Raw genomic sequence first — 14,036 nt, forward strand, 5'->3', positions numbered from 1 at the left:
TAAATATCAACCACAACTTATATACACTTAGGTGCAAAAGTGTCCCAATGTTACTATCTCAATCAAATGTAAATAATTAAAAGATACTTAAAATATTTCTGAAATACCTATAGTAGTACCTACTGCTTATGATTTAATTATCTTCCAAACAGACTGACAAGTTATCTACATTATAATAGAGATTGTAGTAGATATTTTGACACAAAAACATTAAAATGTTACTCTTTTTATTTTTCGCCCCATTTGAAAAATCTATGTCTCATAGTCAATTGCAATACAATGACAAAAAAAATTACAATTCAGTTATAATTAAACAAATCATGTCACGATTTTAAAGTAGGTACATAGTTGCGTAAATAAAGTTAGTTAAAAAAGCGAACGGAGCAAAACGAGCGAAGAACTAGCCATTGGTACACTATTGCATTGATATCTACGACAATTTCTATTATATGTACTCAGATGATAACTTGTCAGTCTGTTTGAACGATAATTAAATTTAATCATGAACAATACTACTATAAGTATTCCAGCAATATTTTAGGTATATTTCAATTGTTGTAAACTGTATTATTTTTTGATCATGTGGGTAATTTTACTTAATCAGGTTCCAGTATACTGTTGCACCAGAAGAGGTTGAAGAATACACTTAGGTGCAAAAGTGTCCCAATGTAACTATCTCTGGTTCCACTTATCCAAAATGTCAATCCATGGTTCTTTGTTAAATTTCAACCACAACTAATATTCCTCGGCCTCTTCTGGTGAAATATCAGTTTTCGTTTCGCGTCGTAAAAATGCCATTCGGTTACGGCGCCTGGAATGTTATCGGAACTGTTGTTATATGTACATAAATTCGAGGGTTTACTGGTGAAACCCGATAAGTTGAGCAAACAGGTTTTTGAAATTCGAACTATGTGCAATTTTCACAATGATGTTATTTCAAGGACAAATTATTTGTGTCCGTCAGGATCGCGTGAACGATGTCTGAATCGTCACAAAATTTGCACCAAATAACTGTACCCAAACTGTACTAAACTGTACCTATAGCGAAAAAAACTGTACCTCAAGCAATCACGCATTAAATAGATAGCTACATGGACACGCTATTCTGACGTCAGGTTGGCGCGCATAGCCGTGTATCGCCCCAACGTGTGGGAACTATGTTCTGTATCATATATCAATAAACTGTACCTAAACTGTACTTCATAAAACTGCCAAAAATAATATTTAAATCACACGTGATATCGGTCAAATCAACGACAAAAAAATTTACTGCTCATTATGTTATTATGTATGTTTTGCCTATCAATTTGCAACAGGCGCTTGTTTTCTCGTAATACATGCAATAAATGCACATTATAGATTATTATTATTAGTTTATTGATATATGATACAGAACATAGTTCCCACACGTTGGGGCGATACACGGCTATGCGCGCCAACCTGACGTCAGAATGGCGTGTCCATGTAGCTATTTATTTAATGCGTGATTGCTTGAGGTACAGTTTTTTTCGCTATAGGTACAGTTTAGGTACAGTTATTTGGTGCAAATTTTGTGACGATTCAGACATCGTTCACGCGATCCTGACGGACACAATTATTTCGATCTATCGGGTTTCACCAGTAAACCCTGCTCCTGAATTGTAAGCGGTTTACGTTACCTATGACAATCGATTGCTATTTATTTACTAGAGTTTGCATTTAAGGTGGAATGTCCCGGGTTCAGTTTCAATAGATGGCACCACTTTTTAATTTAATACGTGATGCGCAATCTGTTAATAAATATAGAATTATTGAGACGAGAACGGAATAATTATCTAAGTAGACAAAGTTGAACAGGTTAAAAATAGGACGATAATTGTATGAAAATGAAAACTTATTTTTCACATGCTATGTTTTATGTCAATCGATTCCAAATCTATCCAGTATATTTGTATCCTGGGGGTCAACTTACGGTGCTCCCATATTGGTTGTTATGATGTTTATAATGTTTTATAACACTGTGTAACAAGGACAACGTAACGTAATGTCAATGCCATCGCGCTGTCCCTGTCAGTGTCACACAATGTTATATAACATTTATAACAGCCAATGTGGGAGTACCGTAACTGACAGCGATTTAACTTTCTGTTAACAACTGACGCTAATTGATGAAATCAGAATAAGTGTTAATTTTTATGAAAATTGTATGATAAAACATTTCCTTGATTTGTGGCTGTTTTTGGCTTCATAGAAACTTAGATCCTGGATAGGAATGGGATCGACTGGCATCAAACAACCACCACTTTCGCGTGTAGGCACGGGATATCTGTATAAGGGACCATCCACACTCATGAGTTGCGGTGTCTCCGCCACGCCGCCTGAATGTAATTTAAAAAACGTCTCCTCAGTAGGTACATTCTGTATAGGAAGGACGTAAGTTGCGGCGGGCGGGGCGCTGCAACTCCGCCGCGCCGCCTGGAGGAATTACATTCAGGCGTCGTGGCGCAACTCCGCCGCAACTCATTGAGTGTGGATGGTCCCTAAGACAGACAAAAGCCCACTCTGTATAAGTTGTATATGTTGAGTTCCTCGCGGGCGCGGCATCATCGAAAGTCATGGGTAACAACTACCGGTTTGTCATAAATTAGTTAAAACACTTACTCATAAGTTAGAGATATTTTCTCATTTTCGTTATAAGTAATTAAAAATTAAAAGGTAAACAAAAGATGATTATTTTAAAAATTAAATAAATATTTTTTAGACTCAACTTGTTTTTTATTTTATCGTTCACCCTGTTATTACAGATGTGATAAACCCATTTATTATTTATGTTGTTGTGTATATGTAACTGTGCATAATTTTAGACATTTATAACTAGATATTTATGTTACCACGCAGTTTCATATTCAGGTTACAAAACAATAATGTTTTAAACGCAAATTATGCACAGTTACACGATAACACGACTCAAAATTAATTATTTGTTGCTATACATGTGAGACCTAGATGTGTGCCAATTTACTGTATGTCTATTTTATAAATTTTAACTAAATGGCTTTGTTATGTTTTGGTAGGTACCTATATTGTACAATGTGGTGAACTGGATCAAGAAGCTTTTTGATTCAGCTTAGGATTATATTGTAATGATGATAAGTTTTGTTCCTGTTTTTGCAATTGCTTTATAGTAGGTAAAGGTATTATGTTTATTTTTTTATTAACTGCACGACAGCGATAGTTTAGCGTTTTCGCATAATTTATCGTAATTAATTTTGTACGATTATGTAAACTAAGTTTGTAGTTTCTACTATGCTACTTGCAATTTACCAAATATCTCTAATAAATTGTATTGAACGGCTTTTGAGAATTTTAATAGATTACTTGAGCATAATATATATTAGTTTGGTGTAACAAAATCATGCTTCGTAATTTGTACGCAAGTAAACTATTAAAATACACAAAAGCCGTTTAGTAAAACTTATTAAAGATATTTGGTAAATTGCACCTAAGGAGGGTAGTAGAAACTACAAAGTTAGTTTAGTAATTCGTACAAAATTAATTGCAATCAAATATACGAAAGCGCTTTTGTAAGTAACCTATTAAATTCCACAAAAGCCGTTTAGTAAAATTTATTAAAGATATTTAGTACATTGCACCAAAGTAAAGTAGTTAAAATTACAAAATTCCTTTAGTAAATCGTACAAAATCACTTGTGTAAAATATGCAAAAGTTAAGTAGTATATATTACTAGAGTTGTTAAGTAGAATTAACTTAAGTTACTTTCGTAACCTATACATTCCTTAGTTTAGTAATATCTACAAAAGTTCAGTGCGTTATACATACGAAAGAAACTTAGTAATTATTACAAAAGTATATTACTTGATTCTACTAAACAAGTTTAGTGATATCTACAAACGTTCAGCGCATCATACACATGAAAGAAATTTAGTCATTATTGCAAAAGTATATTACTTGATTCCACAAAAGAAGTTTAGTGATATCTACGAAAGTTCAGTACGCTAAACATAATAAACAAATTTAGTAACTATTACAAAAGTCAATTACTTAATTCAACTACAGGCGTTTAGTGATATTTACCAAAGTTCAGTGGTAATACAGACTAAAGAAATCGGTAACTATTATGAAAGCAAATTAATTGATTCCACGCAAGACGTTTAGTTGTATCTATCAAAATTATACGTCATACATTTTTTTAAATTGAGTTATTTTTACGAAAGTTAATTCGTATATGCTACGAAATTAATTTAACGAAAAACATAAAATCTTTTATCAAATTATGAAATCAATTTCGTTAATGACACAATATAAAGTTCGTAAAATTGACTAAATATTTCTGTTAAATGTACTAAATTGGCGTGACTCCACAAATGATTAGTTATACCAAACTACTTTTGTGAAGTCCTTCACGAAATTAGTTTTGTATATTCCATTTACTAAACTAGTTTTGTAAAAAGCCGACCAAAGTATGTTTGGTAAATTTGACAATATTTGTGTGTAGGTCCTAAATCAACACATAAATTTCGTAAAAATTTCGTAAAATCAACGAAACTATTTTTTCAGTGCACTTTAACCACACCTATTCCGTATTTCTTTTTTAGATTCCTGTATAACATGTACAGTAAATAATGCACATCGGCTTTTCGTTTTCGTAGAGCGTTGTCTCTTTCTTGCTTATGTGACGTTAATTGTCTCTTTCCAATTAATAAAGACCGATGTGCATTCCGAACGTGTCTAGTCCGAAGTTTAAGTTACGACAAATATTAGATATGGATTATATATAATGTCAGTCTCAAAGGTGACGTTTTTGTTTGATAAATTGTCATTTTTGATACTGACTTATTCAATCCATATTGTATGTAGACCGAATATTTATAGTCATGTAGGTGTATCTTAAACATTGAATCGAGCCATAATGCACTGAAGGCATCAACATCACACCTCAAATAACAATTTATTATCCTACGTTCGTTTTTAGTTTTCCTTCAACCTCTTATTTGTTAAGAGAGGCACTGAAACATGTTTTACGTGTTTTGCCTACCCTTTCCTTATACCAGCACACCATATACTGTGCTTACATCATGTATCTGAAACTTGGTCATGTTATATCGTCGTTTCGTCGTGGCACCAACGCGGATGCTTGACGCCATGATTGGCATGTTGATTGATATGCAACGGCTGTCGTGTGACGTGTTGCCCCAAGCGTTGATGCCTTGTTATTACTACGTTGACAGATCGCGAAGTCAAGCGAATTCAGTTATGAACTTATGACTGATATACGTACCTGCTTACTTAACTTATCTGTCATGTAATCATGATTTTCTGACTTTTTAGCGTATGTTCGATGGCGTAAACGTCACGGTTTTGTTTCTAGTCAGTAACCGTTTGGGTGCACCTCCTTTACTTTTAATCGCTTTGAATATTTTGTCGTACGAAAGTTGTACGTAGATTTGTCTTGTCTATCAAACTTTGACGAAATGAGCCAGATATTGTTTGTCTTATAAACATCGGACTCTGGCGGTTAAAGGGTTAGTAGTTGCCAACGAGCCGTTAAAATCAATGTCACCAACGCGCTCCGAGATCGCAACATCATTGCCGAATCGTTATGTGGTTGGCTTGATAAGCGTTGGGTGGCGAATTGCAACGTGGGTCTCAAATACTACGTCACATTTTGCAGCGTGGCATCGAATCGGTGACGTAAATCACTAGTTTACGTCACTCATCGCCATTACGTCGCCGTGACATAAAGTGCTTCAGAGAACTGAAATAGGTTGAATTGAAATCGTACTCGTGAGCAATTTTTGAAAATTTACCTGCTACTGTTAATGTACTTAATTATGTCGATGCTTTGAGATTGAAATGTTTTTAAAACCCTGTTATGTATTGTACCACAAAAACTTGCAAATTGTGAAAATGAATGCGCGCCTCACGAATATCAACACCCCGTATAAAATTCGCGGTGCGTGATAAGCCGCACAAAGTAAAGTACAGTAAAATATGCGTAATTGTCGTAATTTTTTCCACCTCTTTGTATACGAAATCTAATAATTTTTTTATAAATAAAATTTTGAATTTAGTTTTATCAATTTCGCTGATTTAGCCGAAAGAGGAATTATAAAAAAAAACTTTCTTGTGCTCATTGATCCGTTCCCGACAGTCTATCATTATTGTTACAGCGAATTTCACGGATGATGTTAAATAAAAAAAAGTATGGTATATGTTGCCTAAACCAGTCGTTTTTTCAGTGTATCTTATGTAGTTTGTGAACTGACCCTTGTAATGTTTAAGGCATCGTTACAAGGGTCACAGTCCATGACAGTTCCGTTATCTTGCTCGGACCCTTGTTCGGATTCGGATAAGAACCGTTGTTGGTTGGTTTGGTCGGTTAGGCAAAAATAACAACAAAATAAATACAACGAAAAATCATTTTAGGGACATTGAAGTACAAATGTGCACACTGAACAAAACACAATTGTTTTTTTATCGTAACACGTATCAATATCATATACTTACAAATATCATGATACGTTCGTGAGTTTCATATATTTATAGAGATACGGATAAGAAATTGATGTGATCTAAGTACAGACAACTGCAATAATGCGTTTCACAACGAAGTCCGGATCACACACGATCTTTTTTTTATATAATAGGGTCTTGCGGCCTTGCAAGAGTAATAATTGCAAGTGGATGTACAGTCAACCATTTGGAACCCTAGGCCGCTGAAGAACTATGTCATAGTGACGTTATAGATCAGATTGTAATAAATCTCTTACTGCTTGTCAGTTTGACATAGTTAGTGGCCTAGGGCACAGTATAATAAAAAGTACTATTGTACAGTATGGCCACTCCCGCTCCCCGCTGAAAGTGCCGCCCACCCCCTCTCGGTTACCTCACAGTTACCGCCTGTCAAAAACGCGAACAGTCGACCTATCATATGTCACTCATACAAGCATAGTACTCGTTCACGTACACGAGCTTAGACTGTGTGCTAGGAACGCGCCTCTTTCATATATTTGATCGCCAGTGTCCGAGGTGTGCCTAGGGTTCCAATTGGTTGACTGTACCTCAACAATCTGACATAAATAGAATAATTTAGTCGATTAACACGACATTTTTGTAGGTACTTTTCGACTCCTTTTGTATATGCCTAAATTGTGTTTGTATTTTTCTACCGAAATAATCCTTTGGTTATTTTCCAACAACCTACTCGGATCAGATTACGTTCACGTTTGGAAATGTTAACACGTTTCCATCAAAATTACGGATAAATGCCAATTTTATGTCATCTCGAATTCAAACATTAAAAAATGTTGATTTAGTTATACCTACAAATACGAATATTTTGTAAGCAAACTTTGAATGTATAATATTCATTAAGAGATCGGACAACTTAAAAGCATTGGCTATAATCATCCAGGAGAGAATAATCTCATACTCGAATGCCGAAGGCCGAATAAAGTGGTGAAGATTTTGTAAGACTAGGTCCGGAAAAGTGCTAGGATTAATAAAAAGACTGCTTCTAAACTGTTTGGTTGAACAGACAAAGCAAAGCAAATAAAATACAATTATTTATTTTAAAATGATGACACTTTGTTCCTACAACTGTACTTATATTAATGTTAACGATGGAGTTAAAAAAAGTAGTGCATGGAGTCCTTCCTTGCGGAAGAAGAAACTAAGTAATGTGGAAATAAAAAAAGGAAAGGGTCTTTCAAAATCCGAGTTAGCAACACTGAGCGTTTAACGTTTAACGCTGTCTATTTGTTTATTTATTACAGTACATCCACATCATATGTATTACATCTTACACAATTGTTTTAATAGCTTAAAGTTCTCAGTCTGATACAAAATGACAATTAAGGAGTACATAGCACTCTCCAAGTATGAATCTGGGAACGAGACCATAAAAAATAGGTATATTAAAATCTAAAGCTAATAAATAATACTACTAGTATGTAAAGCATGTGTCATTGAAAGTCGCATTAGAAGTTTCAGTTCAAAAACGTGCTGTAATAAATTCAATGCATATTCATTATATCTAATTTGTAGTCATTATCTTTACAATTACCAATGCAAATGTTGTTAAATCTTCCTCTTAATTTACATACATAATGAAGAGCTAAACGGGTCTACTCTCAATAGGACACGTTTTATCCTAATTACTTCGTATAGGTAAGTACAGAGCCCCTACCATAAGTATTATAATTCATTACTCCACAGATATAAAAAGGAAGGAGATCGGACAAGCCGTCCGATTTGTATTGAATACTCTTGTCGCAAGTTCTTGAACTCACACACACTAGTAGATGAACGCTCCTATTGGGCTATTGCGCGCATCATTTCCATTTCTGTGTGTATTCGAAAGACCAGCGAGTCGTGTCATCTCATCACGCACGCACACAACGATAACTGTATGCTCAATGAGCTATCAACTGCGACACGTCAACAATGAACACAATTCTCACAAATACTGTTTTTCCTCGTAGGAGATTACTCAGAAATCTCAGACTCGATAGTTCTCTCTGTCCCACCATAAAATAAGGGTTCCTTTTGTACCTTTTTAGTACGGAACCCTAAAAAGACATCCCTACCGTTCCATTACGAGTATGTCACGTTTCAGTAAGATTTTTTCACGCGCATGATGTCGTGGAAACTACAATAACCATAACATTTTTTGATACATCTTTTTATCACCAGGATTCCCAGGATTTATTTATTTATTTAATCTTTATTGCACAAAAGAAAAATCTTACAGTACAAAAAGGCGGACTTAATGCTTTATGGCATTCTCTACCAGTCAACCTCGAGGCTAAGCAGAGATACTGTGAGCGGTGCTACAATTTCAACAGTAAAAGGAAATAAAAGAAAGCATACTAAATAAACTATAAACATAAGTACACATATAATCTACAAATACATATACATACATATAACTATACACACACACACACACACACACACACACACACACACACACACACACACACACACACACACACACACACACACACACACACACACACACACACATATATATATATACATACACGTATACACATACACACACATATATATATATATATATATATCATACGAAACATGTGAAACTAAGAGTTTTTCATTCTGCTAGCAAAGAGAGCTCGTAAGGATTTTTTGAAAGATTGAGGATTGGACCTGCCAGTTCAGATTCTGAGTAGAACGACCCAAAACACACCAAGATCTGTAAGAATCAGATTTTCTACAACGTTTATGTGGCAAATGTAAGTGGTCCATTTTTTCCATGTTTTACAATGTTTGCATTATTAAATAGAGCATCCACCGGTTATGCCGGCGTGTTCAGTGGATACATGTAGAACTCAACATCATAGTGTAATAATGGAAAAAATTGATTAGTTAGAATTGCCCCCCCCCCCCCCCCCCAGCCGATATTTGCCCCGCTGTACCTTAAATGAAAATGCTCACTAACTAGAAACATACATGTTCCTTTATATTTACATTAGTATTATTAAACGTGAAAATTCTCTGGTAGAGGTTTAGGTGAGTACAGTACTGCCTTAATTACTCCCATTCTAGGATTTCACTGAACCGCTTAGGCTTTTCAGCGAATTGCATGACCCGGATTGCATAGGGGTTTGAACCTGAAATACTGTAGTGGATTAAACAGAATAATCCTTCCATGTTTTCACGGAGGATCCCGTTAATAAGTTGTAATAGGCAAAGCAACTTAAAATGCTGAAAGTTATAGGTACTTATTATACTTAATTATACTTTGATAATTATTAAATAAAATATACATATTACATAAAAACCTCTCTTCTTCTCTCTTCGTCTTCTTCCCTTCGACTTAACCCTTTATCTTCAGCGTAGCGAAAAAAAAACATAGATTATGTAATATTTATCGATATCACTGTATAAATTTTAAAAAGTCTGTAGTTTACCGTCCAGCGTACTGATAAAGAGTCAGTAAGGCCCTTTAGCCTGTAGCGATTATTTATTTATTCATTTAAACCTTATTGCACAGTAAAAATTAAACGAAAGGCGAACTTACACGTATACCAGAAGGTAGAGTATGCCAGCTAACCTTTCGGCCAAACAGAGATCAATAGCTGCAGGAAATATCTTTAAATAAAGGGGGTGGGTAGTTCGCTGCCATAGCGATAACATATCGAAAATGGTGCTCTGCAATTTAAATTTGATTTCTAAGTGATTAAGAATAATTTCGGGTCGCGATTGTTTGTGTCTCGAGTTTAAAGACTATACAACGTATTAAACAATAATATTCGTAACCGTTTGTCAAGAAAAGTGAAATAAATAACAATCCGTAATTTGATCATCAGTGACTGACTGTGTAAATTAAGTCGTACCTCCAACATTTTAACATTTCAAAATATAAACAGCAGCTAGAGACTTTATTATTCGTCGTCTACGTCACGCACGGCTGTGGTCCTGTGGTGTGAAGGCCTGACAGTGCATAGTGAACCTAGCGTGGACGGACGTTCGAACCCCAGCTAAGGAGCAAAATAATATTTTTTGTTTTTTGTTTTTATTTTGGTTTTTTTGACTTTTTTAATCAATTTTTTTTTTTTTTTTTTGGACATTATTCTCAATAAAAAAAAAAAAGAAACATGGTGGTCATAGTATGCGAACATTGCAAAGGCAACATAAGCGTAACTCAGAAACGAATTAAATGTACGAACATCGCCTGCAATCATATATATCACTCTGATTGCGTTAATTTCGATGCGACGACCTCAAGAACTATATGGAAATGTTCATCTTGTGTACCCAAGGACAAAAAGGGAGATAACCAGGGCGGGCGATTGAGCAAGTCGGGCACACCAACTCAAATGCCCTCAACGCCGGACAACCTTAGAGAAGATACGCCGGACCCCCTTAAAGACATGCTGGAAGAACTCAAATCATTCCGAGCAGAGGTCAGGGCGGAACTAAATGAGCACACTGAATCATTCAAGAGACTTGAGGCTAGCTTTGCTTCCATGAAGAACAACATTCACGATTTACAAGAGAAGGTGACTGCGTTGGAGGCAAAAACTGAAAGAATCGACATAATTGAAAGGCAGTTAAGCGACCTCGTAAACAAAAACGAACACCTAGAATTTGAACTTAATCTAAGAGATCAAAGAGAACGTAAACACAACTTGGAAATAACAGGGATCCCACAAACGCCCAACGAGGATGTAGTCTCTGTGGTCGACAGGGTAGCGGACATAATTGGAGTACCCATCGCAGCCGACGACATAGAATGGGTTCACCGAGTTAAGTCTTCAGTTGGGTCGACAGAGGACGCTGTGACACCGTCAAGCTCTGCGGCGTTACCGGCAACTAACTTTGCGGGCGTTGTGGCGGCTCCGAAGGGCCCCGCTCGTATTATATTGCGTTTTCGACAGTTGCAAACTAAAATCAACTTTATGACAGCTGAGAAAGAACTTAGGCGCAAAAACAAAGGCACTGGGATCACTACAGCGGCAATGGGCTTTCCTGGTGAGCCACGTAGAGTCTACTTGGCTGATAATTTGACACCTGCAAACCGCCAACTACGACGTCTAGCAAAGGAAAAAGCAAACGAGAACAACTATAAATATGTATGGGTCCAAGATTGTAGAATCTTAGTTCGTAAAACCGAAAAATCTAAAATCATTCACATAGGTTCGGTTAGTGACTTAAACCATCTCTAGGTGTTTGACGTTGTAATATATAAAAATGGTTGTTAAAAATGTTAACTTAAGAATATCGTTATTAAATGCTAGATCATTAAGTACCGGTAAAGACGAGCTTCTCGAAACAATAAGATTGAAAACACCAGGCATTGTTGCTATTACCGAAACCTGGCTAAACGAATCATCTGACTTGAAATACTTTCAAATTCCTGGTTACCGGTTTATACACAAAGCTCGCAATTCAGGCCAGAGAGGAGGAGGTGTTGGTGCATATATTCGTAGTGATTTAACTTGCAAAAAAGTAAAAGTTCCAGAATCGAGTCTTGAGCAGCTGTGGCTTGAAGTAAAAATCAGAAAAATTAAAATGTGCATTGGTATAGTGTATCGTCCACCTAACTCAAATGTAAACTCATTCATTGAGAACTTATGTGACACTTTAGGAGACATTGGCCCAGTATATGATGATCTGTTTATGGTCGGCGATATCAATATAGACTTACTCTGTGAACATAGTAATAACAAGTCTGATTTTAATGATATGTTGATGGAGCACGGCCTGCACCAAGTGGTTAATGAACCAACTCGTATATCTGCCAGTAGCCGCACTCTTATAGATGTAATTTGCTGTAGTGTACAGATTAAAGCTAAACAAGTTGATGTTTACCACAATGACTGTCTAAGTGATCATGGTTTTGTAACAGCTGATTTTCTTATAAAAATCCCGAAGCCTCCTCTCCGAATTATAACATATCGACCTTTTGATCAATTTGACCTAGACACTTACGAAACTGCTTCTTCCATGACACCTTGGGAGTGGGTTTTAAATTGCAAAAACAATGTCGACTCGGCAGTAGACTGTTTTACATTCCTGATTCTACAATTATTCGATCATTTTGTGCCATGTCGTACTAAAACTTTTAAGCAACCACCCGCACCCTGGATAACTGATAGTATAAGGGCTTTACGACGTGACAGAGATAAAGCTTGCTCTTTGGCCAAGCAGACAGGTGATAGCGATCATGTTAAAACTTACAAAACATATCGCAATTTAGTTAATAACATCACGCGTTCCGAAAAGCATAATTATTTTACTCAAAAAGTTAATAATTGCTCTAAGAACAGCCGTAAGATGTGGGGGGAAATAAGGAAATCTTTAGGTACTAATACACAGAGCGCTCTGCCGTCCCATTTATGCGATCCTGCTGAAATAAATAAATCTTTTATTGAATCAGTCCCACAAATATGTAAAAATCCAGCACTGGCTCCTGCGTATTGTAATGCAAGGTACTCAGATTCTGTTTTCGGTTTCAAAGAACTATCACCGGATAGGGTAAATAACATTATTAATACAATAAATTCAAACGCCATGGGTACGGATGGCATATCAATGAAAATGATAAAGCTCACCCTGCCATATTCTCTGCAAGCAATAACGCACATAATAAACATATCTCTTAAAACAGGATATTTCCCACTGTCATGGCGTACAGCCTTAATCAAGCCCATACCCAAAAAAGAACCTGTAGAAACATTAAAAGACCTAAGACCAATTGGATTACTTCCGGCTTTATCTAAGATATTAGAAAAAGCGGTCTGTCAGCAACTGACATCGTACTTAGAAATTAATAATATTATACCACAAGGCCAATCGGGTTTTAGAAAAGGCCATAGTACTACCACAGCTCTCTTACACATTGTTGATGAGATATTAACGGCGTCCGACGAAAATAAAGCATCATTTTTAGTTCTGCTTGACTACAGCCGTGCTTTTGATTGCCTAGATTCAGACATCCTTTTGGCTAAATTAAAATATTTCGGTTGTGACGAAACAGCTTGTTCATGGTTTAGTTATTACTTTCAAGATAGGAAGCAACTCGTAGAGTGTACAAATGATTTGGGGATAACAAACCGATCCGAACCGTTGGCAGTGTCAAAAGGCGTAGTTCAAGGCTCAATGTTAGGTCCAATATTATATTCAATTTATACCGCTGATTTACTACAAACCACTGAATTCGGACTTGCACATATGTATGCGGACGACACACAGATCATCATGTGCGCAAGTCCTAATAACACAGAAATAGATAATGCTGTAAAAAAGCTTAATCATGACCTAGAGTCAATTCGCGTCTGGTCAGAAAATCATGGCCTTAAGCTGAACGCGCAAAAATGTACATACGTTGTACTAGGCACAAAAAATCAAATTAATACAGTACATCGCAATAAACCTTCGGTTACGATTAATGGGGAATTATTAGAGGAATCACTTATTGTACGGAACCTAGGACTTTATTTTGATGGAAACTTAAAATTTGAAGAACATGTTAAAAAGAAAACCTCAAAATGCTACGGAGCGCTAAA

At 35.9% G+C, this 14,036-nt stretch overlaps 1 protein-coding gene across 1 annotated transcript; it reads left to right on the plus strand.

The window, feature by feature from the left end:
• The first annotated feature begins 10,622 nt into the window (after nt 1-10,622).
• LOC125231337 lies at nt 10,623-11,693 on the plus strand. Its single transcript, XM_048136781.1, has one exon. The coding sequence runs from the start codon at nt 10,623-10,625 to the stop codon at nt 11,691-11,693; it is 1,071 nt and encodes a 356-aa protein (XP_047992738.1).
• The last annotated feature ends 2,343 nt before the right edge of the window (nt 11,694-14,036 follow it).

Source organism: Leguminivora glycinivorella, chromosome 11, assembly GCF_023078275.1.
Source record: "Leguminivora glycinivorella isolate SPB_JAAS2020 chromosome 11, LegGlyc_1.1, whole genome shotgun sequence".
NCBI classification, from domain to species: domain Eukaryota; kingdom Metazoa; phylum Arthropoda; class Insecta; order Lepidoptera; family Tortricidae; genus Leguminivora; species Leguminivora glycinivorella.